This window comes from Aricia agestis, chromosome 3, assembly GCF_905147365.1.
Source record: "Aricia agestis chromosome 3, ilAriAges1.1, whole genome shotgun sequence".
Classification (NCBI taxonomy): Eukaryota; Metazoa; Arthropoda; class Insecta; order Lepidoptera; family Lycaenidae; genus Aricia; species Aricia agestis.
In genome coordinates, this window is record NC_056408.1 from 16,582,711 (window position 1) to 16,610,563 (window position 27,853).

At 35.7% G+C, this 27,853-nt stretch overlaps 1 protein-coding gene across 2 annotated transcripts in view; it reads right to left on the reverse strand.

Annotated features, from left to right (window-relative positions):
• Positions 1 to 27,853, reverse strand: part of LOC121725556 (pyridoxal phosphate phosphatase PHOSPHO2-like) — a 114,640-nt gene that overhangs the window by 49,560 nt on the left and 37,227 nt on the right. For both annotated transcript variants that reach the window (XM_042112567.1, XM_042112568.1), the window contains 2 exons: positions 7,308 to 7,496; positions 6,425 to 6,643 (listed from right to left, as the gene is read on the reverse strand). In XM_042112567.1, coding sequence (XP_041968501.1) covers positions 6,425 to 6,643; positions 7,308 to 7,496 — 408 coding nt within the window. The remainder of the gene's footprint in view (positions 1 to 6,424; positions 6,644 to 7,307; positions 7,497 to 27,853) is intronic.

Genomic DNA, 27,853 nt, shown 5'->3' on the forward strand with positions numbered 1-27,853 from the left:
GTGGAACCAGCCTAGATAAAACTACTATCCACCCCAGAAACTTATCTATCGGGACTTATGTTGTGATAAAAATTTTGAGCGAAAAACGAAAGCAGTACAATTATGTAGGATTGATAGACAGTGAGTTTGATGATTTCGAAGCCAAAGTTATATTTTTAAGATGTTTAGATGAAACAAAGACCTTATTTCGTTTAGATAAAAGTGATGTGTCTTTTGTGCACTTAGATGACATGCTAAGAATACTAGAAAAACCTCAAGCTATTAAAAAAGGTACGAGAGTTTTGTATTCCTTTAGTAAATCAGTGGAGGAAGTTTTCGAAATGTAATTTTTTCCCTAAATGATTTTCCTATTAAAGTTTTTATTTTAGTAATAAGCAAGTTTTGCCTGTGATTAAAGAAAGAAGCTGAGAATCTCATTAGTTTTAAGTTATAATTGTTTGTTAGTCTACTTCGTCACATTTACGTCTCCTTCGTAACAATAAGTTTGATCTTGTCCCCGTATAAAGATTGTTGTTAAAAACCAAAATTCTTGCGTTAAGTCCTTTTTGCTACTCATTTTTTGTCGTGTAATACTTGGTGTTTAGTATGTAATAATGCTCTTTCTAATATTTTTTTGCAAAAGTGAAAAAAAATAATTGATACGAAGTTTGAAAGGAGTAAATGTGACGAAAGAGACAAATTTTAATTTTTATACGGAATTATTACCTGATTTTAAAAACCAAAATGTTTAAGACTGATTAAAGTTTGGATTTTATAATAATAAATACAAATAACCATTTAAAATTTCTTTTAATTTATGCAAGTTTTAAACAAATGAATTTCGTAACGAAGGATACATTATTTTCCATCTGAATCTAGTAATCCGCAAAAAAATACAAATTTTAATAAAAAACTGAGCTGCTGGTCAACAAATACCGAATCTATGGTAATTTTCCCACAGTTTAGTCACATGACATGTATGAAATAGCTTTATTAATTTTTTTCTATGGTTAAGACCTTAAAAGTAGAACTACCCTAATACGTACGGCTGTATGTCTTTTTTTTTTTGTATATTCAACGATCACTCAGCCGTTTGTGATCGGATTTTCAAAATTCTTTTTGTGTTGTATAGGGTTTAGCTCGAATTTGGTACCATGTTCACAAAAGTGGTGATCTGATGATGGGATCCTGGAGGAATCGAGGGGACTTAATTTTTTCTGAAGCATTCGAGGTAAATGCTACCAAAAATAAGATTTCGCACCAGATTATACTCTGGATCCGAAGGTACCCAACAGAACTTTTGAATCCTTATAGACACAGGTTCGGGGATTTCGGCGTTGTTTAAACAACTGAAAGCATAAGCCAACACATCAATTTAATTGACCATCATCATCACAATCATAATTATGCCATGGGTCATCACATTATGACCCAATTATTGATGCTTTTCGTGATATTTTGCAGCAGATGTTTTTGATGATTATTTCGCTGTTTGTGGACCAATTTTCAAAATTCTTGTGTTGTTGTATAGGATATAATCTTGATTTTTAACCGACTTCCAAAAAACGAGTTCGACTGTGGATATTTTTTTTGTATGTTCAACGATTACTCCGCCGTTTGTGAACCGATTTTCGAAATTTTTGTTTTGTTGTATTAGGTTTCACTCCAATTTGGTCCCATTTTCACAAAAGTGGTGACCTGATGATGGGAACCATGAGTAATCGAGGGAATTCCTCGAAATTTATGTGGAAACATATGGTGATTTTGGTTTTATGAGAATCATCCTAAGCATATGCTACCAAAACGCAAGATTTCGCAACGAGGTATACTATGGTTCCGAAGATACTAAGAGAACTCCGGATTCGCGGCCAGGCTGCGGCTGCCATCGAGATAGTCATAGATACCGTATGCAACCACCATAGACCACGCGCACCTGGGGCCCAATTCTCTGGATGTGAGAAAAGTTCATCTTCGAATAAAATACCGAATTATGAGATTTTTACGAGCGTAAGTAGCGTAACACAGTTTGTGTATTCTCAAAACTTCACATTGAAAATATTTCGTGCAAAGATCGCTCGAGTCGAACGAGTGGGACCGGTTATAGATGTCCGAATTCGTACACCACATGTGGCCGCTTGGGAGTTGAAGCGTTCGAGACCGGTTTCCTGCACGATATAATTGTTGCTAATAGTTTGTGTATTCTCAAAACTTCACACTCAAAATACACGGTTCCCAACTTAGGGGTTTTCCCCCCAGATTTAGGGGGTAAATAAGTGAGATAGAATTTTTTAGGGGTCTTAAATTTTTAGGGGTATTTTTAGGGATTTTTTTGACTCTTTAATATTTTTAAATTGATAATTACCGAACTAGTTTTAATATTTATTTCTTGACCTAGCGACTCATAGCGACATCTAGTACGTAATTCTACAACCACTCACTCCGTGGTGACTGGCGGCAATACTGGCGCCACTGGCGGTCATTTTATTGTGTGTGCATAATTATGGCGGTTGTCAATCGGTTGTTGTTGTGAAGTTTTTTTTTTAACTTGAACGTATCTTTGACATTTAGCTTACGTCAGATAGGATACCGCGCCAAAAATTTCGATTTTGGTTTGTACTGTGTGTCGACAAGAAATTTGTTAATGATGTCTAAGGAAAATAAATATAATAAAAAAACGTACAGTCAGAAGTACACGAAGATTTGGGAAACAGATCCAGATCTAAAAGGTAAATAGATTTCATTGCATTTTTATAATTTATAATATAAATGATCAAGACAAACAATTCAGTTCAATATTTATGATTTTTTACAATAGTATCATCGGCGTCATCTAACTACGACGGCAGTACTCGTTCTTCAATAAAATTTAATAAAGGTATTTTTATTTAGGTATATAATAGGTATTGTTGGAGTGGATGAGTTGGTCAGTGGTGTTGGTGTTGTTTGATATGTTTTTGTTTTTTTTCAAAATTTCAAGTTTGGACATAATGCATACACAGATAATGTTTATAAAAATTGATTGTTTTTTTAAACCATTTATGTTCTGGCTGAGTTGGCTTTTTGAGAAATTGATTGAAAGATGTTGGTGTTACCATGATTAAATGTTTCCCTATTTTTTCACCAAAATCAAAGCATGTTGTGATTATACTTGCTAACTAACTATACATACACCATCATGTGTCATTAAATTCATAATTCAATCAAGTTATTTACAATTTATGTTTTTATTGCAGATTGGCTTGCACCAGATGTTACGAATGAGACATTGGCGACCTGTAAATATTGCCGTGTTGTGTTAAAAGCCCACAAAAAAGACTTGATTAGTCACGCTAAAACTCAAAAACATAAAAAAGCCACAGCATGGGAAAAATCAGCAAAAGCATATAAATCTATTTCTGATGTATATAAACCAGTCTTGTCAGAAAGCACGAAAAATTTGCCGAGTTGAAAATCGCTGCCTTAATCGCCGAGCACTGTTCCTTGTTAACTGTAGATCATTTGATTAATATACTCCCTCAATAAGATCCTTCATGAGATGCGCTAAAAAGCCTAAAAATTCATCGAACTAAGTGTTCAATGCTAATAAAAAATGTACTTGGTCCATCGATGCTCGAAGCTTTGGTTGAAGATATTGGAGATTTTCCGTACTCCATTATAATAGATGAAAGTACTGATCTTTCGACACAAAAAGTGTTATGCATTATGATTTGCTTTCTTTCACACAAGGCAAAGCAAGTTGTTACAACTTTTTACCGAATAATACTGATAACAGAATGTGATGCAAAAAGTGTGCATGAAGCAATTGTCAATCAACTTAAAGAGGATGGCATAAAAATTGAAAATATGATCGGAATCGGCGTTGATGGAGCAAACGTTATGGTCGGTAAGCATAACTCGGTGACTGCTATTTTAAAAAGAGAACTGCCTGATTTAATTGTTGTCAAATGTGTTTGCCACTCCTTGCATTTATGCGCGGAAAAGGCGGCTGAATCATTACCACGCCAATTAGAATTTCTTGTAAGAGAAACCCATAACTGGTTTTCATACAGCCCTAAACGTTTGGACTATTACAGAACATTATATGAAACCATGAATAATAACTCTGATCCGAAAAAAATCCAAGGACTTAGTGGAACTCGCTGGCTCGCTCGTTATCAAGCTATTAACACAATATTGGAGCAGTGGGAGGAGTTGAAGCTGCTTTTTTCTATTGCAAAATCTGATGACAAATGTTACATGGCGGAACAGCTTTATGATATCATGCGGAGGCTGCCTTTTAAAGCTTTATTGATTTTTCTACACAATGAATTAAAACATGTGACGCAATTAAACTTACTTTTTCAAAGTAGCAATGTTGAACCTATCAAATTGTTTGAGGATTTGTTTTTGTTATACAAAAATTTGCTAAGACGACTTGTTGTACCTTCACAGTTGGAAAAATTGGTGGACTCTGAACTGATAGAATTTAATTTCCGGGAACATCTGATGCATACAGCATCAATGTATTTTGGTTTTGACTTTCATACCATATCACAACAACTTGAAGAAAAGGATCTGTTGGATGTCAGGGAACGATGCAAGAACTTTTTATGTTCTCTGGCCGAGCAGATTCAGAAAAGGCTTCCGGATAATTTATCACTGTTGAAAACGGTTGCTGATTTGCACCCAAGGGTTGCTACATCTCAAGTCAAACCCGATATAAAACCAATATTGAACCACATTCAGCGAACTCATATATATGGAAAGAAAAATGACATCGAGTCTGAGTGGCACCAATTAAGTAATAAAACATGGACGAATACCTCTTCTTCAGCAGATTTTTATTTTGAAGTTTATAATGATTGTGACGCAGCTGGCTGTAAACGTTTTGAAAATATTTCAAAATTCGGATTAGCATTTGCCACTGTTCCAATTTCAAACGCGAGTGTCGAACGAGCATTCTCTGTCTATAATGTCGTTAAAAATAAGTTGCGGAATAGACTATCTATTAAAATGTTGCAAAGCATCATGATGGTCCGATTTACATTAAATCGAAATGGTGGATCTTGTACAACATTTAATCCATCCAATAAAATGTTAAATTTATTCAATGTCAACATGTATGATTTTAAAAACGCTGAATCTTCAGATGAAGACGAAATATTTTATGTATTAAATAACTTGTAATAAAAAGACTTTTGAAACATATTACAGCATATTATTTCTAAATCATTATGAATTTATATTTGTATATTTTTTTAGGGGGACAACTGAATAATTTAGGCGTTTTTAGGGGTTTTTGACACAAACTTTAGGGATAAATATTTTTGAGAGTTGGTAACACTGTCAAAATATTTCGTGTAAAGATCGCTCGAATCATACAAATGCTAGGGACCGGTAGATGTCCGAATTCGTATACAAATTCACCCTCCTATTGGTGGATATGAAGCAAAGTATGTAGTTCATAGTTGTCAAATAAATAAATTACGAAGAAAATATATTCGTGCTTGTGTTTCTTTTACGATATAATTCCCTACTTAAAAGTTAATGTGCTTAAAAGAAACTATTTATAATTTCGTTAAATTACAGTAGCTTGTACAAATGTGAATTCTGTGGAGAAGCTGAATTATGCCCGGTTTCTGAGGAACTTTTAACGGCAGTTTTCTATTCGTTAGCGCTATTGGTTCGATAAACTAAGAAAGTGCGTTTCTGAACATCGCAATGTAAGATAAACTCCGTTTAAGCGCAGATTAACTTAACTGGCCAATGTGTGCCGTTTATCGATTTCTTAACTTTATTTGACGTTTTGCTTCAAGCAAATTACATAAACTTTTAGGTTTTAGCTTATGATAAAATTGTCAGTTAAAATATTAAAATTAACACGATGAATACGAGCAGCTCATCAGAGTCTGATTTGGAAATATTGGAGTTTATTTCTAATATTTGAGTACTTACCTAGAAACTTACGGCCGTTTTCAATAACGTATCTACATTATATTGCAAGGTTCAAACACTTACGGATTCTGTCGCGGAGCACTTTTATTCATCCCGACGTTTCGATTGAAATTAAAAATTGAAATTACATTGAAAGACAGCGCGATTTTGAGATCGTGTCGCAAAAATTAAAATCGTTGTGCGCGCTAGGCTTTAGATCTGTGACTGTGCTGCGGCAGCAGCCGGCGACCGTCACAAAACCCGCCTAAGAATTCCAAAAATTTCAAAGGACAAAGGTGAGTAGCTCCAAAACTAGGGGGTTCCTCAGTGTGGATTTGATACGGGGGGGTATTTACCGCTCCTGCCCACTCCCCCCTTACCTCCGCTCCCCTTCTTGGGGTAGGTTTCCGAACCTTTACCAGAGGTTTTTATAGATAGTGATTCGCAAGAAAAGTTTATAAAAATGATAATTTTAGAGATTATGTCAATGTTCACACGGGAAAGGAATGCGGATAAGAAAATAAGTACTTACATTTTCCGGCAAATTGACCGCAGGGCAGAAATCATTTCTTCCATCCCCACAGTATATGATGTTGTCGTATTTCTTCTGGCCGCACCACTTCTCGAGCGCCAAAGACTTACAAAGGTTCGATGGACACTTGGGACAAACATTTTGCCGCATGCACGGCTCTATGTACAACCTGCCGTTTTGCCAAAAAGCTCTGTTGGTAATTACAGTTGTTATGGCGTTCTGGAAATAACAAATATTATTTATTATTAAAGGGTGCAACATCATACTGAGTGCCCCGCGGAGCCCTGGAGCTCCGTAAAGGCCTTGTACCCTACAAGGCCTTGTCCCTTCCGCGACTGATACATAAATTGTTTTTAGTTCAGAAATGTCATTCGATACCAGCATGTAGACGTTATGCAGACAAAACATAATTTTTTAGGGAGTCCGTCAAAATGTCACTTTTTAAAAGAGGTCGCCACAATAATTTGAAAAGCGCCGCATAGTCTATAAGTAAAATAGGCTTATGAAAACAAATGGAAAAATCGCCGAGTAACGGGCTATAAATTGCGTGTAATAGCAATGTGGAATTGGAGCCGAGCATACCGAGAAGAAGCTACAATCGTGTTTGTCACGTGGTCACGCTAATTTCCTACATAGCTTACCACTACAGAATAATCGAGCTGGGGTTGCAAGTCGCGACACGAAAAATATATCTTCAGTCTTTGACTAATGAATAATATTATAGTTATTAACAGAATCTTTACTTTTATTTTCCACTATTAATTTGACCTCACTTACTACAATGTTCGATTCTAATAATAGTAAGGACTTTAATCGATTGCTGTTATCATAAGCAGTTGCGTTTCCTCATCAAACATCATGCAATAAAAAAAGTGAAACTTACCTCAAGATCATGAGTTTTGAGCCAGTGATTTACAAACACACTGTTAGCGTCTGTGAGGAGAATCACCTTCCAACCTTTTTTGGCTAAAGTTGTAATTAGTTCCACCATTCCTGGATTAGGTCGCATCGACGCAATGCTATCCAGAATGTCCGATGGATGGAATCCAGCAGAGTAGGCATGCTCGAACACCTAGAAAAGTATTGTCAGGATTATTTTTGAATAGTTTGCCGTCATTCATTTTCACTTTGTTAGAAATACGTACAGCGTAATGTCTACTAAAAACCGGAGGGTACCGGGTTTTTAAATGTTTGCATCACTGGATTAAAGTGAGAAGATCGTAGGTAAAAAATAAAACAAATTATTTCACAGAAGAATGCGTGGGCGGAGCGTACCGGATTATTAGACGTGCCGATGTATCAAACGACCGGACTGGTGAAATGATACCATAAAGTTAATATATATAGCGGAATAGAGGAACAAAGGGCTGAGCAAGCTAGATGTCACTATCACTAGTGCGTGGCAGAAAGAGATGCTTGATACGAGTTGACAGAATTCTATTTTTTCATCTGTTTGACTTTAGAACAGCTAGCCGGCGCGCGGTTTTATTAAACTGAGTACAGTGTACTTCAATTTTTTCAGTCTGCGTCGATACTGCGAATTATTGACTAGCTGCCTAGCCTTACTCGTTCACATCGAAATATATACATTTTTATAAATTAACGCTAGAGATGCCTGGCTGTGCCTTTATTCAGTGCACAAATCATTCAAGGTGTACAACAAATCACAAGGAACGTTTCTTGCGTAAGTACCAGTGGCGAAGGGTGAATATTTTCGGAAGTGAAGCCGGAGTAAAAATCTACTTACCAAAACGCTCAGCACTGATGTTCAACAATGTTCGAGTTTCAAGTTTGATAATGATGCTTTTGAAAAATGCCTTCTGAGTTAAGTTGTATGCGTGACGGCACATACGGTCATTCAAAACTAAGTTTGGAAAACGAAGTTTCCTTCGACAGCAAATAATCTGTCAGACAACAGTCTCAGCTGTACGAGTCACAATTAACAAATCACAATACAAATTTATTTAAATTCGCGAAATTGCACTCTTCTTAACACTAAAACAAATAACATTCGACATTTAAACACAAAACAAACAAGTGGTTTACAAACACTCATCCGCCATTTGACTCATAACAATTTTACAGTTTACTTCATGAAGTTCATCTTTCTCGCTCGCACTTGTGCGTTGCTAATTAACCTTTCTCCGTAATAACTCGCCGAGTATCAGCTTATTTCCGAGTATATTGGCGCGTGGTAGAACGAGACAGAACATAACGATCAGTTCACAGGAATGAAAAGGACAGATGCTTACTATGAAATATCGTTGTATGAAGAAATAACCCGCTAATTTATCGGCTTCTATCGGAGACGGCCTGCACGTTGCATTGCCTATATAAATTTGTAGGCGATTAATTATTAATTCAAACTATTTCAAGTGAGAGAAAAATTTATTGCATATAAAATTTTGTTGGCGTTTAGTGAATTCAAAGTTTTTTAAGTATGTAAAATATTTATTAGATAAAAATGTATTTGGCCCATAGATTCCATTTTCTAAAAGGGAAGCCGACGGGAATCAGGTTATATGGACTCTTCGCCACTGGTAAGTACACCAAAATTATATCCTATCCTACTAATATACGACCTCTGTGGCTCAGTGGTGAGCGCGTCGGTAGCTCAAGCCGGAGGTCGCGGGTTCGAATCCCGCCGACGGAACAAAAAGTTTTCAATGTTCCCGGGTCTGGATGTATATTAAATATGTGTATGATATAATAAAAATCTTAAATATATGTATAGTATAAAAGTATTAAATATATTTCCGTTGTCTGGTACCTGTAACACAAGTCCTTCAGGTACTTAGCACGGGGCCAGACTGACGTGGTGTGAAGCGTCCATAGATATAAAAAAAAAAAAAAAAAAAAAAAAATTATAAAGGCGAAAGTTTGTTTGGATGTATGGATGTGTGGATGTATTATATGTAAACTACTGAACGGATTTTAATGAAACTGTACAATAATATAGCTTATACATCAGAATAACACATAGGCTACAATTTTAACCGACTTTCAAAATGGGGGAGGTATTATGTTCGTTTTCTTATGTTCAACGATTACTCCGCCGTTTGTAAATCGATTTTCAAAATTTTTCTTTTGGTATATAGGGTATCATGCCAATTTAGTATTATATTCACAAAAGTGGTGATCTGATGAAGGATCCATAAGTAATCGAGGGAACTCCTCAAATTTTATAGGGAAACGTGTGGTGACTTCGGTTTCGTGAGAAGTATTCTAAGCATATGCTACCAACAAGTAAGCTTTTGCACCGTGGTATACCTGGTATACCGTGGTTCGGAAGGTGCTTAAAGAACTCCTTTTATATTTGGAAATTTCGGAAACCTAAAAATAAAATAAAAATATTATTTTAGATATGAAACGAGTCCCGTATCAATCAAATCATCGGAAGAAAGATGTGATGATGATTGTTCCGATGATTTGATTGATACGGGACTCGTTTCATATCTAAAATAATATTTTTATTTTATTTTTAGGTTTCCGAAATGTTCAAATATAAAATTGAAATGGATAAATACTACTTGTCGTAGAGAGAAATGGTTTCCGACTAACAACAGTGTTGTTTGTTCAAGACATTTTACCGACGACTGCTTTCATATTATGAAGAATCGCAGGCGATTGATGGATACTGCTGTACCAACTTAAAGCCTCGTTTCCACTAAGCAACAATTCACGCGCAACATGCTGGACAACAAGTTGCCCAACATGTTGAAAGTCAGCGCGGGACTTTTGATGAACAACGTTGTCTGTCTACGCATCTACTTTACGTCAGTCGTCGCCAACATGTCGCCAGAGGAACTTGTGTTGATTTTAGTGGCAGTGGTTATATTTTTTTTTATAGTATCTGTGAGCAGTATCCCATAGACGTTCATAGTTTTGGTACAGTTCGCTTAATTTGAGCACTTGTTCGTTAGACCACACTACGGACATTGTTGCGCGCGTCTCCACTTGACGACAATTGATGCAATTCTCTTTAAACAATAATATACTAAAATACAACACTTTCCTCAAGTTTGCCATGTACGATTACTTTCTAGAAATGATTCCTTATCAGCAACACTATAAATTGATGCAATAATACATGGTGTTTTTTGTGATTTTTTTCTTACCTTCTACCCTCGTTAACTTTTTTCTCCCACGGTTCAGAGATTTTTCGTCGTACAATAAAATGTTAAAATTTTCAAGCTCTTTTATTTGGTATGTCTCAAAGTGCTACATTAACAGGTACGATATGCCCCTCCTTCTTTATTAACTTTTTATTTACTTGAAAATTTTTGTTTTTCAGGCACCACAACCAGTAACTTTAAATACAGATAAAACAAATGAAACATCTGCGGCTGATGCTGAACTAGCTAGAGAAGTAGTTACATGCAAACTTATACTCAATTTAATTGACTGTTCTGATGATGTTGCTTCACCTATTTATTATTTCGTCTTACTGTATCTTCGCTAAATTATTTAATAAAACAGATTTAAACTGATGTTTTATTTAATTTCAGAAATGTGGTCCGACCTCATCGAAATTTGATACAGTTTGTGAGATCCAAGCAAGTGGTTCAGAAACACCAAAACGAAAACGGAAATTAAATTTCGATCCAACAACTCCTTCGGCATATGATAGTCTCGTCAAGAAACATCTTTGTCGTAGGGTTATTGAATTGAAAAATACTGTTAAAATAAAAAACAAAGAAATCAGAAAGGTGCGTGACAATAACAGAAGACTGAAGAGAAAAATCACTTCACTTAAATCATTACTAGACGACTTAGAAGCCAAAAATTTTATAACAACGGAAAATAAAGACATACTTACTTCAGTAGGTGTGAAATGCCGGGAACTTATTAAAAGGCAAACGCTTAGGGGAAAATCGGGCACGATAGTAAAAAAAAAATATTCTCCTGAGCTTCGAGCGTTTGCCTTAACATTGTGCTTTTATTCGAGCAAGGCATACAACTATGTGCGAAAAACTTTTAATTCGTGTTTGCCACATATAAAAACTTTAGGGAAATGGTACAAAACAATAGACGGGAGTCCAGGGTTTACTAAAGAAGCTTTTGAAGCTTTAAAAATAAAAGCACGGCAGTCTCCGGAACCATTGTTTTGTACTATAATATTTGATGAGATGAAGATTAGGAGTAAAATTGAAAAAAACTATGGTTATGTTGATTTTGGAAGCAGTATTGATACAGATTGTAGAGAAGAATGCACTGATGCGCTCGTGTATCTAGTAGTGCCCTTACACGGCAAATGGAAAGTGCCAATCGGTTACTTTCTAATAAATAGAGTCACAGCAGAGCAGAGAGTGTTTTTGCTAACTGAAGCTATTGAGCTTTGCAACGAGGTAAATATTATAATAAAAGCCGTTACATTTGATGGGTGTCCGGCTAACATTGCCATGGTAAAAAAACTTAGATGCAAATTAGATCCCGATAATCTGAAAACTCATTTTGAAGTAAATAATCATAAAATAGCCGTATTCCTGGATCCCGCGCATATGGTCAAGTTAGTTAGAAATAGTTTTGAACATTATAGACAGTTCAAAAATGCTGAAGACAATATCATTTCATGGCAACACATAGAAAATTTGCATGAGATGCAAGAAAATGAAATGTTTCATGCCGCCAATAAACTAAGAGCTGAGCATTTGCACTTTAAAAAAAATATAATGAAAGTAAAGCTAGCCACACAGTTGTTTAGTCGTTCAATTTCAATAGCCCTTAAATTTTGTAAAAATATTTATAATTGAACCAATTTCAAAGTGTTGAAGCAACAGCAGATTTTTTGCTACTAGTAAACGATTTATTTGACATATTGGACTCTAAAGTACATGGCAAGAACTTTAAAAGAGCATTAAATATAGAAAACTCAAATAATGTACTGGAAAAGCTTGACCAATGCAAACACTTTCTTTTAAATCTGACTGTAAATTTAAAAAAACAAAACAGTTCGATTAGTGGATTCCCCAAGATTTACGGGGTTTGTGGGGCTGTGTGTCTGCATCGAAAGTTTGAAATTTCTTTACCACGACTTGATACAAAGAAATAGCTGTAAATACATATCTTTTCATCGTATCAGTCAAGACCACATTGAGTTATTTTTTTGCAATATCAGATCGCGTGGCGGAGCAAAAGACAACCCCACGCCGAAACAATTTCATGGCATATACCGTAAAATGCTTGTTCATATGGAGCTTCAGGAAACAAATACAGGAAATTGTGTCTCATTGGAAGAAATAAGTATTTTAAATTGTTCGTCTGCTGTACAGCGCATTAACGTTTCAACTGAAAGGGGAGATGTCGAAGACGATAAGGAAGAAGGACCCTCTGATGACTGCTTCACTGAAGCGGTACAACAGATTTCTCTTTCTCTTTTTTCAGAAAGTATTATAGAATATATTTCAGGTGCCGTGGTACATTACCTAATAAAAAGAATTAAATGCAACAAGTGCGTACGGTCATTGGTATCACTAGAAGAAAACTATAATAGCTTAATCTGTGCTAGAGATTATGGTGGATTGATATATCCATCTAAAACTGTTATCAAAATTTGTAGACGCTGCGAACAAGTTATTCGAAGGGCATCATCAAAAATTTGCTACAATGATAAAATGCGATTTGTAACTAAAACAATGATGACTTTCATAAATGAAGATATATTTTCTGAATTAAAAGCGCATCAATTCGATCATGAAAGCTGTAATCATATCGTGGAATTAGCTAAAAGTGTGGCAGAAAAATACGTTGACATAAGACTACTCTATTTGACCCGAAGATCAAATCCTCAAGCCGCATTGCGAAGAGTTTATACAAAACTGATCCATTTTAAAAACCAATAAAGGGCTAGAAAAATATCATTGCGAAAAATAAAAGTTAATAAATTAAACGTGTTCTTTTATTTGATTTATAAATATCGTAGTACGGGATCCCTAGATTTTTTATTACTATCAAGCAAATTTTTTGTGAGTACTTAGCTTCTTTTTCTGTTAGCTATCACTTTCAAGATTTTTCGCAAATAAAAATGTTGTTCGTCTTATCAAAATGAAGCTACTCACAAAAAATTGCTTGATAGTAATAAAAAAAAACTATTCTAGGGCTCCCATACTATCGCCTTCACATCATAAGATTTAGCCTAGCATTAAATTAAACGGTAAATATTATTACTTACCTGCTTACTCGACCATATTTATACAGGGTGTTAGGTTTAACACCGTTATCCTTAAAACGATCAAATGAGCCCGTCAAAATGAACAACTTTTTCTATAAGAAGAGGCTGGAAACTCAAAAAAAAAAATTCCGTCTTCATACCTATACAATTTGCCCGGATCGGCAATTTGTATGGATATGAAGACGGATTTTTTTGAGTTCCCAGCATTGTTCTCATAGAAAAAGTTGTTCATTTTGACGGGCTCATTTGATGGTTTTAACTTTTAAGGATAACGGTGTCAAACCTAACAACCTGTATATATATAATATATAGTCGTCACACCTCGAATGACTGGTGATAACACTTTTACATAATATAAAAAAACCTTGACTGACTGATGATAACACATCTACGTATAAATAAAAATTACTATGTTAAAGCACTTATTAATAGGCATGATAGTTTTTCCGTAAAGTGTATTACAAAATGTAAACATTGTAGGATATACTAGGGCTCGCCTCGCTCGCCCTGATAATATTTTTACTAAAAAATAAGCTAGCAGAAAAAGCCTACGACAACCAGATTTTACTCAACTCGTAACTGCGTAAAAATAAAAATATTTACGCAGTCAAGTTCCTGTACGCTGGTATACGAACTAATGATATACGAGGTCATTTCAAATCAAATCCAAATAAATAAATAAAATAATTCCGTATATAAGTTTATTAAAAAAGTTGTTTAGTTTCACGTGTAGAATCACCCCTAAAGTATTTAGATCTGATTAAATGACCTAATATTATATCGACACCAGAAATATCAACTAACGTAAGGGATAAAATTCGAGTTTTCAGGAGAGCCAAAAAACAAAACTTTTTTTATACACATTCGTCTATAACTTTTTTTAATTTGGTCCGATCTTAAAGGTGTCTAGTGCAATGTTTCCGAAAATTTTGTCTTCTATATAACTATAAACTTTACGCGTTTAGAATATAGCTGGTACGGGAGCCCTAAGACAATTTTTTTTTTGATTACTATCAAGCTAGTTTTTTGTTACTAGCTTCATTTTGATAAGACGAACAACATTTTTATTTGCGAAAAATCTCGAAAGTGGTAGCTAACAGAGATAGAAAGGATTTCATACTTTGAATTGATGGTCCTAAAATATGAACTGTTTTATTTGTAGGACAATGTTACTCTTAAATTATTTAACTAAGAATCTATCAATATACAAAAAATCAGCTCGTTAGGGTTCCGTTATAGGGTTCTGTAATCAAGAAAACTTGGTTGACTACTGAACCCTAAAACGGAACCCTAACAAGCTGATTTTTTGTATATTGATAGGTTAATTGTTATGTAATTTAACAGTAACTTTGTCCTACAAATAAAATAGTCCATATTTTAGGAGCATCAATTCAAAGTATGAAATCTTTTCTATCTCTGTTAGCTACCACTTTCGAGATTTTCCGCAAATAAAAATGTTGTCCGTCTTATCAAAATGAAGCTACTCACAAAAAATTAGCTTGATAGTAATCAGAAAAAAAATTGTTCTAGGGCTCCCGTACTAGCATGTCCCTTACATTAAAAAAGTTGCTTAGTTGTCCCTTAAGGTGCTCCCAGACAGCAGTTATATAACGTTATGAAACATTGTGTAATACGATAACATTTTATAACAGCGTGAACATACGCTACAAAGTGTCAAGAAATAAACGTGTGTTTTGTTATAATTGGTAAAAAAAGGTATACAACAATGTTACCTAACGTTATATAACTGCTGTGTGGAAGCACCTTTACGGCACTGAATTTTGCAATGTAAATTATGACATATTAAAGTAAGCAACAAGTTTAATATGTAACTATGACACAAATGTACTGTAAGTTGTAACGTCCGTTAAATCATATTTTTTACTAAAAAACCTTAAAAAATGTGTACTGTAAGGGACATTTTTTAAACAATAGAGACATTCCAAGTACACCAAACGATAGAGCTCGAAATTCTGAATCGAATGGTATATATAACTCATTTTCGCCAATATTTACATTAATTGATACTTCTGGTGTCGACTGTCGATATGTTACATCATTGGGTAAATATTCTGTTCAAGAACGAATTAAAGTTTTATTTTGATATAGTCAATTTAAGAACAAACTAGTTGTACAAGGATTTTCCCGTCAAAATTAACTATAAATTTATCGATATTATTATCGACACTATGGAACTCCCTAGTTTTTATTGCATTTCTATTGCAACCTTGAGCTAGCCAATCGGAGTTCTTTTGATCCGTTCCCCGCACCCCTTTCTTTCCGCCAACTTTGGTGACTTTGAATCCTCTCAAAATTTCTAACTTGCGGTATCTACTGGGGGTTATCTGTGAGTACAAGATAATTTCGTAGGAAGCACCGTTTATGATAAGTAAGCAAAAAACCAAAAAACGGGACCTTCTTTGCCCCCCCTCTCCATCGGGCTCACCTCGGAGGGGTCAGGACTTTTTGTATGTTTATCTCCTAACTAGTCTAAACAAGGTACCAAATTCAAAATTTCAGCTTTCGACTTTTCCAAGCAGAATCATTCGTTTACTAGGCAACAAACCTTATTTAAAATAAGTTAAAACGCATTTAGTTAAATATGTTTTCATTTGTAAACACAATTAATTTAAACTTATTTAAGTTTGTCTTGCACCACGATGTTAAAGCTTGAAATTAACTAAACGCATTTTGGAGTGCTGCGTGGTGTTGCTGCTTTATGTCTTGTGCGTTCCATTTCACGATTTGTGCAGTATCGTTACAAATAACGTTATTTCACGGTTGTTTTACGAAATTCGGTTTGTTTTTTTGGGTAAAAACGAGTTTTCTATCGATGTGTCAGATGCGGCCCGGAGCTTAGTAGTCTGTGGCCGGCCGGCCGGCCGGCCGGTCGATTGAGATTTCTACCCTCATACAAACTTTTCTAAGTTTCCCTTTCCAACTTTCCCTTATTTAAACTTTTTTTAGTGCCATAGGATCTAGGTGCGGGTTCAATAACAATCCTATAGTGAGAAATTTTATATCGGCATATAAAACATTGCTTTGTCACACAGCGGTCAAAGTAAGTGAAAGTGAGAACTGTTTAGAATTAGAAAAAAAATGATATACTTAACATTGTTACACCTACGACAAACAGAATAAATTGCTCTGTTGTGTTCAACAACATAAAACAAGAGTTTAAAATACAAGACTGTCGCATAGCGACATGGATATGTCACATAGCGACATCTATTAGGCGTCTTTGTTACCTTTACGTCTAATCGATTGCGATCGTTTGAATAAAAAATGAGGTTGGCAGCGCCATCTTTTAGCAAATGTTGTAGACTGATTAATTCTCTTCTGAGATATCTGTTATTTTTATCAGATATTTTTCCTTTTTGTTAGACTGTTTATTAAGTAAATAAAGGGTATTATTTTTTTTTTATTATCTTAAGATATATTTTTCATATCCTAAATAAAATAATGACTTTCCACCTTTGTTCCTTGACAGTTACACTGTCAACTTTAAAAAAATATACCAGCTCGGGGGTATAAAAACCCTCCGGCTCGCTACATAATCCTTTTTATTCCCTTTTTTAAAGGTCCCCGTTATAGGTGAGTGAGTGTTTTGTGTGTGTCCGTGGAATTTTCCAAGGTATTTGTCTTTTAATTCCTTTATTCTTGTAATCCAGCTTTATTCTGTATTTCGTTTTAATTGTTGGCGAAAAAGCATATTGTATTTTGTCTAAATTGAAAAATCTTTTCTTGTGACCGACCACGTGTTCGTCATCTTTCTTTGTTTCAACTTTTTTGTAATCAGTTGAATTCTTAAACCTTGTAAAAGTAGATTTTATTTGAAATATTAATTGTATTAGTTCTTTTACCGTGATCATACTATTTTATGTTTTATTTGTCATAACAAAATTGGCCATGACCTAGTTATGGCTGTCATTGTCAAAATTTCCATAACCTTTTGTTGTTGTAGCTTTTTCTAAATTTTACTGTTTCTTTTGTTAGTTTTTTTTTGTGAAATTAATGTTTGTGATGGACTCTGCAACCACGTGCTCGAAGTCTTCGGGTGGAGAACACGTGCTTGCGGGGGGTCATCAACAGCGTGAACACCTGTCCTAAGACTCTTGTTCGGAACATTCCAGGGGTGCTCGGTCCCGGACAACTCTACTCCCGGACAACTCTACTTTGCTCTGCTCGGTCCCGGACAACTCTACTCCCGGACAACTCTACTCTGCCCTGCTCGGTCCCGGACAACTCTACTCCCGGACAACTCTACTCTGCCCTGCTCGGTCCCGGACAACTCTACTCCCGGACAACTCTACTCTGCCCTGCTCTGTCCCGGACAACTCTACTCTGCCCTGCTCTTTCCCGGACAACTTTGCCCTGCTCTGTCCCGGACAACGGACCACTACTATCTTGCAGCAGAGTTTGGTCGCCTGGAGCCGACCACGTGCTGCTCATGCCGTCTGATTGACGCACCTACCGCACACTGAACTAGCTGCCACCGACGGGGTCCCAAACACCTCGGCACCAACAGCTGGCCGTCGACCCTACGCCTGTCCGGTAGATCACGGAGACCTGAGGAGCTGGAGTCCCCCACGTCGCTGTCTGATCCCAAGATAAGTGTAGTGTTCCTACCCGTGAATTCAAAGAACCCCGAAATAGACTGAGGCTAGGCTTCGTACCCACATTACCCGCTCTCCGACTGACTAGGTTTCTCTTCTCTTTTTCCTTTAAATAAATTTGTTAAATTGTTTAATCCTCTTTTTTATTTCTCTCTTCTTTTTCCTCTTTTTATTGTCCCTGCTCTGGGCCAGGTGACAAGACGACCATTTATAAAATGAGCAGGAAGATAAAGATGTATTAGATAAATTACCAGACTCATCTCAAGATATCACACAATTTCTTAAATCAGTTGTGTTTACGTCCCAGCACCAGCAGGACATTATTTCATAGGTCACAAAGAGACTCGAAAACACATATTTTTATGAATTATTTACTTAGAATGGCCAAGAGGATATTGATCGTCAGATGAGAAAATGCAAGAATTGCGGGAACGGCGAATTTCACGGCCAAGGTCTTTGGACAGGCGCCAATGGCTCTTCACGTGTTTAGTGTCGCATTATGATATTTTTACCTTTTGCTTGCTTACTAATTAATGAACCCTAAAATGTTGTTTGACATGAAGTAACCGATTGTGTTATTTTATTATAGACCCAAATCCTATAGGGATCAGACATAATTTACTCTCAGATGGATTAAACCTTAGGTTCTTAGTAGTTCCTTATGTGCTTAGAATACCTGTGTGTTTGTGGAGCTCTACGTGTGTCACCTGGGCAGGTGCCAGGTGAGAAAGGTGACTAAAAATTTATCTTACTTACCTTTTTTTTTTGTGACTAATATCTTATATCTTTAAACGAGCAATTCTTGTATATATGTTATAATTGGAATCTCGGAATCGGCTCCAACAATTTTCATGAAATTTAGTATATAGAGGGTTTCGGGGGCGATATCGATATATCGCCCCCGAAACCCTCTATATACTAAATTTTCTAAAAATGATTCCTAGCTAGATCGATATCTAGCTAGGAATCATTTTTAGAAAATGTCATTTTATTCGTGTTTTATCGAATACCGAGCAAAGCTCGGTCAAATAGCTAGTTTATCTACAATTTTCAGAATATAATTCTGAACTAGTATCCTGTAGTGTTAGATTATTTTATGGGCCAAAACTTTTGTAAGACGCTTTAAAAATAAATTTGTTTATTAATTTTTTATAAGGTGTTATTTTTATTTTATAAATTAATATAATACCTCACAAAACAATATAACAAGAATTTATTTTTTACTAGCTGTTGCCCGCGACTTCGCTCAAACACAAGGCACAAAAGAAAATCTCGCGGAGGTGGAATATTGATCTATGTCAAAGAAAACCTTCTATTTCATTCAACAAAAACGTATACTAGCGCAGTTGAGACGCTGCATGGTAAACTAGAAAGGAACCAGCACATCCTTAATGTCATAGCAGTCTTACAGACCACCGAGAATGAACAAAACATTATTTATCTCCAAAATTGAACAGATTCTCAAGAATATCCCTAAAACCGAGGACGTAATACTTATAGCCTCCTGAGGCCCAATGTTCTGACTACGCTACGGCCCAACTCCAAAATATGATTTCTTCTCCTAGTAGCACAGTGTTCTCACACAAGGACATAACAGAAATCACCTGATTATTTGAATTTGAGCGCCATTCAGTAATTTTTGTTTCTGTTATCTGATTCGGCGATATATTTTTTGACATATTACTGGATTGGCTGACAGTTATTACCAATGAGAAATCATAAAAAAGTCACGTCTGTTAGTGGAACATGGAGCGCACGCGTGAACACAGTAAGTTTGATCTTAAATTATTATGGTAATCTGTCAGTTTACAACTTCAAAAAGTAAAGACATTTAATTTATAATTTATAAAACGAATTCTTGCCACACTTAATTTTAAACTTAGTTTTATATTTTGTACTTTTGTGAGGACAGTTGGTTTTATCTGTAAAAGTTGCATGTAATCGATCGTGGAATAACGAGACACAATAGCTTATCTATTGTTATCGCGGGCTTATGCGGCCGCTTAGGGCTTCATGAATTAAGAGGATACCACAGCGGCTAGAGAAATGAAAAAAAAGTACGTGTAATATCTATAGCTGTCTCCCTTACCTAAAGCCTATACCGCAGAACGCGATAGAGACAACTGCAGAAAATCCAGAAAATCAACGATTCGTTGTCCCCTGATTCCTTCTCCAAAACTTAACCGATTTAAATACTTTTTTCACTAAAGATTAAAGAAAGGCTTGAGCTGTGTTCCTATGTTTTCCTTTTTTTGTATAATCTATCCAAATCTGTTTTCTGGACGTTTGAACACAGTGGAAAATCTGGCCATTTTTTTGGGTTTTTGAACGTTCATATCTTATTTAATAATTAAATTATGAAAAAAAAGAAAACATAGGGACATTGTATTAGTGGCCGTAGATATTCAGGAAAAAAATTATAACTCTACTAGCATTATCCAGGGAGAAAACAGGGGACAGCGTTTGTATGGAAAAAATGGCGGTGTGGAATCCTCTTAAGTAATGTTATTTGACAATGACAGTGGCTTTTAACACATGCTTGGTTATTAAATAGGGTTGCGGAGCCAGGACATTGAGGATTTGCTGAATAATTCAGAAATAGAAGACTTTTTACCTTCCGACGAAGACATGGGTGACCCACCATTTGTTTTAACGTCTGATATTTTTGATATTTTACCGACAAGCTCGAGTGTAGAATGTAGATGAAGACGTCCATAATATTTGAGCAGCGCCAAGTCAGAGAAGTTATCACGGTGGCCGTAACAGCCGTGGTGGACGCAGATCCCGTGGTCGTGGCATACGCAACTCGGGCACAATCAGTAGATCTACCCAACACGATGGTACCCAAGTTTCTTCTGCTTCTATGTCTGGTTCAACATATATTTGGAGTAATATCAGATATCCTCAAAAAGTGCTTTGGCTTTCCCAACCATCTTACTTATTGATTGATAGAGAAGGCTTTGAAATAAATAATTACTTTCAAGAGTACATAGATGATGAGTTGGTAAAGTTAATTGTTGAAAAGTCAAACCAAACTGCTAACCGTCTACATGGTCCTAATTTAAAGGACCATGCGGGATTTTGTATGGACCCCGTCCCCACCCTTCAACAGTGATGGGATGCGTCTCGATTTGTTCACTGAGACCCAGAAAAGTCTTAAGTACCTGTGTCAGTTTCAAAATCAATTGGGTTTATTTAAAAAATAAACTTTTTTCCAAAAAAAAGGTGTTTATTTTTGAACAAAAAATCACTTTTTTCTACAAACAAAAAGCTTAACATGGTTCCATTGTCCTCAAGAAACCCTTATAGTTTCGGTCTGTCCGTCCGTCTGTGTGTCTGTCTGTCTGTCCGCAGTTTTTCTCAGAGACTATAAGGCCTACAAAGCTGTAATTCGGCTTGTATGCATATTATCTGCGATGCCGACAAAATGGTATATAAAATCTTTATTTTTTTTTATGGTACCTCCCCATACACATCAAGCGGGGGTGATTTTTTTCCGCGTCCATCCCATCGTGTGGGTTGTCGTTGGGTACGTTTTAAAAAAATATTATTCAGAGTATTCAGAGGTCATTTTTCGATTTAGGAATCCACTTGTGAAATATGAAGTTTTAAAGTGGAAAAAATCGTTAGAGTCCAGTGGGGGACACTGGACTCTAACGATTTTTTCCACTTTTTTCCACTAGCTCAAATTGTTTTAGCTCAGGTTTCAGACTCAGGTTTAGCTGTTTAGCTCAGGTTGCTTCTGGAAATCTGAAAAATTCGCGGGAGTAGGAGATATTATGCTGACTTTAAAGGAAAACTATCACGGCTAAAAAAACTTCATAAGTAAGTAATTGAGTAATAGTCGATCAACTAAAAAATGTATTCGAAGAAGTATAAATAAACTTTTCGTTCAAATTCTTTTAAACATAACTGAGATGGTATTGTTACTAGTGTAAAACACGTTATAAAATATGTACATTCATTGACCATACAAAAATTATCTAAACCTAGCGGTACTACAGAGTACAGAGCCCTATATTGCGATTTGCGCGTGACCCGAAACGCACTGTGCCGTTTTTTGATTTCATGTAAAAACGAATGACGATTTAATTGAAGACTTTAATATTAATATGATCTCCATATTTTAACACTATTTATTTGCACACTAAGGAAATGCGTATGTAAAAGATAAAAAAAATAAAAACAATATATCTAAAACCTAAGGCGGTGGCGGCGTCGTATCGTGGCACGGCGCGGCATTGGGTCGTCACCGTGAAACGATACGACGCCGCCACCGTGACACGTGACGCGTGTTCCGACTTCCGGTGCCACGAACAGTGCGCCGCCCCGTGGCCCATTTAGTTTGATTGAAATCTGACAATATTTCCACTACGCGAATTTGTTTTATAGGTATTTCACATGCCTCGTTTAAGTTTGGAACGCCATTTTTCGGAAGTTTCACCCTGAATAGGGGCGCGCGGTGCACCGTTCGCGTCACGGGGACAATGTGCGGTGTCGCACCGTGTCAGGGTGGCGGCATCGTGTCGTGGCACGATGACGACGCCGCGACAAGTTTGATGGAATTGCTCTGTAACCCCACGTATTTGACAGATGTCGCCATAGTAAAAAATCTCTATTCTAGTAGATCTTTCGAATGACACGAATAATTTGTTGGTTGGTGGGGACGTTTCTTCTCATAGTCCTTTAGACTTATTTATCATAACATATATTAGAAATTTTGTTTTCATCAAGATGTAAACATTAATATTATTTATTTTTTGTCATCATAATTAAGGAAAGTTATGATGGAGACTGATTGAATATATTAATAAGCATTGTTAGTAAACTGTTTATTATTTTTAATACGTTTATATTTTGCAATGCAACCGTACTTGCGAGACTGCGGCGCGCCGCGCGTGTGACGGGCACCCCGCCACCCGCGCACCACCGTCCGCGTCAGCCGCGCTTTACCCCTGTAGCCGATCGCCGATTCCGCGCGACAGACTGACGCCGGCCGTGGCTATCGTGATAAGTAGTGACCATTTTGTACCGAATTACATCGTGTCCCCATAACCCTAGTATTTTGGCTTCGAAACAAATTTCCAAAATCAATTAAAGAAATTCATATATTTTTCCCTGTCAGGACTTCAAGAGCCACAGCTTTATGCTTGCTGATCGAGCCTTTGATCGCCTCGGAAAGAGCTTAAAAAATACTATCATAACTACACCAGAAGAAAATTTCAATATTTTTGAGATAAGTACATGGAAAAGTGCATAAATTATAATATGAAGATTGGAAGCTGTATAACACCAAAGCTATGGAGCATAATATGTTATTACAAAAAAAAATATGGTGTTGAAAATTTAAAAATAATCAAATTGTGGAAAATATTTGGAAGGAATAATTATTCCTCAAATGTCCAAATGGGCGGTTTGGATAATTTTGTTTTTGAAGCTAATGCACAATTTAATACTTTGCTTTTACAAGGCAAAATACATTCAAGAAAACTCAATGAAAAATTGTCTGAAGAGAGTCTTAAGTCAGGAAAAGAAAAGGGACATTAATTAGTGAAACAATTTGGCAATGACTGGAGTCTGGACTGAAGAACAGGAGTTATACTGGAAGAAATATTGGAAAGGATTGAAGACATTGTTCCTAACAATAACATTGAAGATGATAATATTAATGACTGTGAGTGTCTTGAGCCTGAACTGGATTGTCTCAGAGTATAAGGATAACACTTTTATTATAAGTGAAATTATTAGTATTTTTTAATAAATAACATTCATGTGTGAAAAAGGTTACTTTTTATATTTTATAGGTCTATAATACTAGTTAAGTGATAAATGTTAGAACAAAATTAGATATGTACATTTACGTTTGTAACAAAACTAATTAATTACTTTGAATTGGATCAAAATTTGTTAACTGCAAATAAAAAACAAAATATATATCTCTTGAACGTAATCAGCTATTTTTTTTTTTTTAAACTTATACAATGATCTTTTTAAACTATTTTTTCTATATGATGGTACAATTATTATTATTATGGTATTCATGACATAAGTTCTTTGCATTTTGCACGAAACTAGACATTTGGTACTTAACTATTTTTGATCCGTCACTCCTTTTCCTCAAGCATAGCATCAACCACCAGGTAACCCCATTTCTCTCCTAGCATATGTAGGGCATCAGCATTATTATTGTCATTGTTTCAGAATACAGCCAATGTTTGGAAAAATTGGACACTATCATCACTATAGACCAAATTATCAAATCCATTAAAACGGGACAATAATAATCCATCACCAAGGCATCAGCATTATTATTGTCATTGTTTTAGAATACAGCCAATGTTTGGAAAAATTGGACACCATCATCACTAAAGACCAAATTATCAAATCCATTAAAACGGGACAATAATAATCCATCACCAAGGCTTTACCGAAGACGACCAAAACTCTCTGCAGGACAAAGTCCTGCAAAACAAAATAGAATTAATAGAAATTTTGAAAATAAACGCTCAGAAAGATGTAGAGTTGAGAAGTAAGTTGTTGGAAGAGCAGATCAAGCAAAAAGAAATAAAAACGCAAATATGAATGTTAGATATTTTTAACCGCTTTCATGTGTAGCTTAGTTAATGCGGTAGGCTTATTATAAGCTATATATATATAGTCCGATTTGTATAAAGCAAAGGATTGTAACAAATTTGGTTATTGTTATGATATAAATTATAATTATTTACCTCTAGGGTTGGTAACAAATGCTAATTGATTATAAATAAAAGGCCCGTCTCAGGGCAAGGGCTTTCTATAATTTACTTATAGAAAATGTTGAACATATATTAACAATTTTGAGTTTCTATTGCCAAAAAATCAGCCTATGGCCAAAATACCTAATCAAATTACATATTATTCTCGTCAACTGTAAATCTACAACTTAACTATCGTTGTAGGACACTCTAAAACGGAGCTTAAGAAAGAGAATTCTTACACTTGGACGGAAGATATTTTACCCAAAGCCTCCAATGAAAAGCTACAAAATAATTTATATTCAGCTCGTTTGTGATGGATGCAGTGGTCAGAATAAAAATAGTACTGTTTTAGGGATGGCCTCTAAATATTTATAGGACCACTCACTTCGATCAAAGAGCGTTGAGATTGTGTTTCCAGTTGAGGGACATTCTTTCCATCTCATGACAAAAAAAAATTAAAAAATTGTATCGGCGATTTCAACAATTGTTTTCGGTACCTTCCCACCGATGTTTTTGCCTGGCAATTTTTTTTTTGGGATTACATACTAATCTCGCGTAAGAAAAAAGCTAACACAGCTGAACCCACATGAAAATAATAATATTTTTTCTACTTTAAATTAACGCTGGCAACCACTTTCTTTTTGAAAATTTGGAAATTTTGAAAAACACTCCCGTACACCTCAACTTGACCTGGGATTTTACTTAAGCAAACTACGAACTGGCGAACCGAGTACTGCCTTTAATATATCAAGACACTGTGTCTGTGTTGTGTTGACACTAAAGTTCATTTAGTAAGAAATTGCATGTTGACTGATTTTGTTCCATTGCATTGCTTGGCTTGACCACATCACTCGTAGTGAAGTGATTAGTCGTAACAGAGTAGTGCCTGATTAAATTTATGGAAACGCAGATGCTTTCAAGCTAATTATAATATGTGGTGGCACTTACTTGTACGATGAAAAGAGCTCAAACTTTTCGTTTCAGCGGCGTAACTATAGTCTACACAAATATAAAAACTTATTAAAGCCATTTATGCTGATGGTTACATTTTAAACGTCACCGAGTCCTACGATGCAATAACCTCAGATGCAGATATTATGAAGAAAATCTTACATAATCATGGCGAACCCATTGAAGATCACGCATTCCATCATTTTGCGAAGAGGTTGATGTATTCATTTATGACCGGGTCTTCCGAGATGCGATTTCTAAAATGGAAGCTTGCGGATATAACTGTGTGTGAGATTTCAGATATTGAGACGAATGCACAAAATGAAAATGATCAAATAACAGAGACAAGACCAATCGAAGAAGAAACTGTAGATATATGGCAAGACCATTATAAACTTGTCAACGAAAAAAATAATATTTTGTATGGTCAACGAGACACAAACATGCCTCTGGAGTTGCAAATTTATTTAAAGAGTCCGGTGGCTGACCTAAAACAAGACTTTATGGAAAGGGTCTTGTTTTAGGTCAGCCACAGCAATATATGGAAAGTACTAGAATCCACCTGTCCTAATAAAAAAAAAGGTTTTAAATATTTGTGTTGCACGTCCCTAATTATTGTAATAAAAAAAATAAAATAGCAAGTCATCAACAACTCACGTGTCTGACTCTGAAGAAGACGGTGATAACGTGAAGCGTACAACTAAACGTGTTAGGCATGAACAAGTGTTTTCAGTCGCTACTCCAACTACCTTAAAGGATTTAAGTGTCCACGTCCATGTTTCTGCTTCGGTTGACACGTTAGTTAATTTAACTGCTATTTTCTCCCGAGCTAGTACACGAAATATACAAAACTTGGTCCTGATGAGAGGTGAACAAGTGCCTTCTGTTGAATCTGCAATTACCTTAAAATATGTAGGTGTCCACATCCATGTGATTCGACTGAGTCTGTTTCAACTTCAGCCAGCCCGCAGAATGCTCAAAATTATGCAATCCAGTAAGAAATAAAATTGAATAAATTACGTTCGTATGATTCCGATACAACTCCACCTAGATCAATTGAATCGATGTCGGTTTTGCAGGAGATGGACAGTGAAAATGCTGAATCAAACTCGCAATGTGCTAACGGTCAACAGCAACCTATATTACCACCTACTTTAAACGCAGAGAACACTGATCAGCAACCACTATCAGCATCATCAACTTTAGACGCGCCCACAGCCCATAACAATCAACGTCCAATGTCACCACCAATTTAATTTAATTAAAAAAACCACCAATTATAGAGGAAGAATGGAAAACATCGATCGCTCCTCTAACAGCATATTTTGAGTTTGATCACTGTTGAACCTCAATTTTCCATTGATGCAAATGCATCTTCAATAGGATAGCGGCTTTAACACGCGAGTACACACACGCGCGGGCTATTTATATTTTCCCATTAATTTTGGTGTTATATTTTATATTTGTGAACTGTAAACTTACTTTTTGTTGATAATTTATAAGCAGATCGAAAAATTTGGAACGCAGAATTGAAGAAAACTTGTCGAAATGGCTTCAAGAGGAGTCAGATCAGGATGATTTGTTGAAAGCGAACAGAAAGAGGATTTGAGAGAAGAAGAAGATAATTATATCTTCTTTAGTTATTTCATGTTTTATTAGTTTCATGCGGAGAATGAATTATCATTCTCCGCATGAAACTGACACCAAGTAAGAAGATGATGAAAATGATGAGATTGATGAAACAGTTTTGTTATTGTCAACAATGCACCACGATGAAGCACTAGGTGCTATACCGGCAGCGCAAAAAAGCCTGAAATCATAACTTTTTATAACCACACAAAATATGGGTGGATATTGTGGATAGGATGTGTCGTCAATATTGTGACGTATCTAGAAATAATAGGCGTTGGCCCCTTACATCTTTTTTCAATTTTTTGAATATTACCGCTTTAAA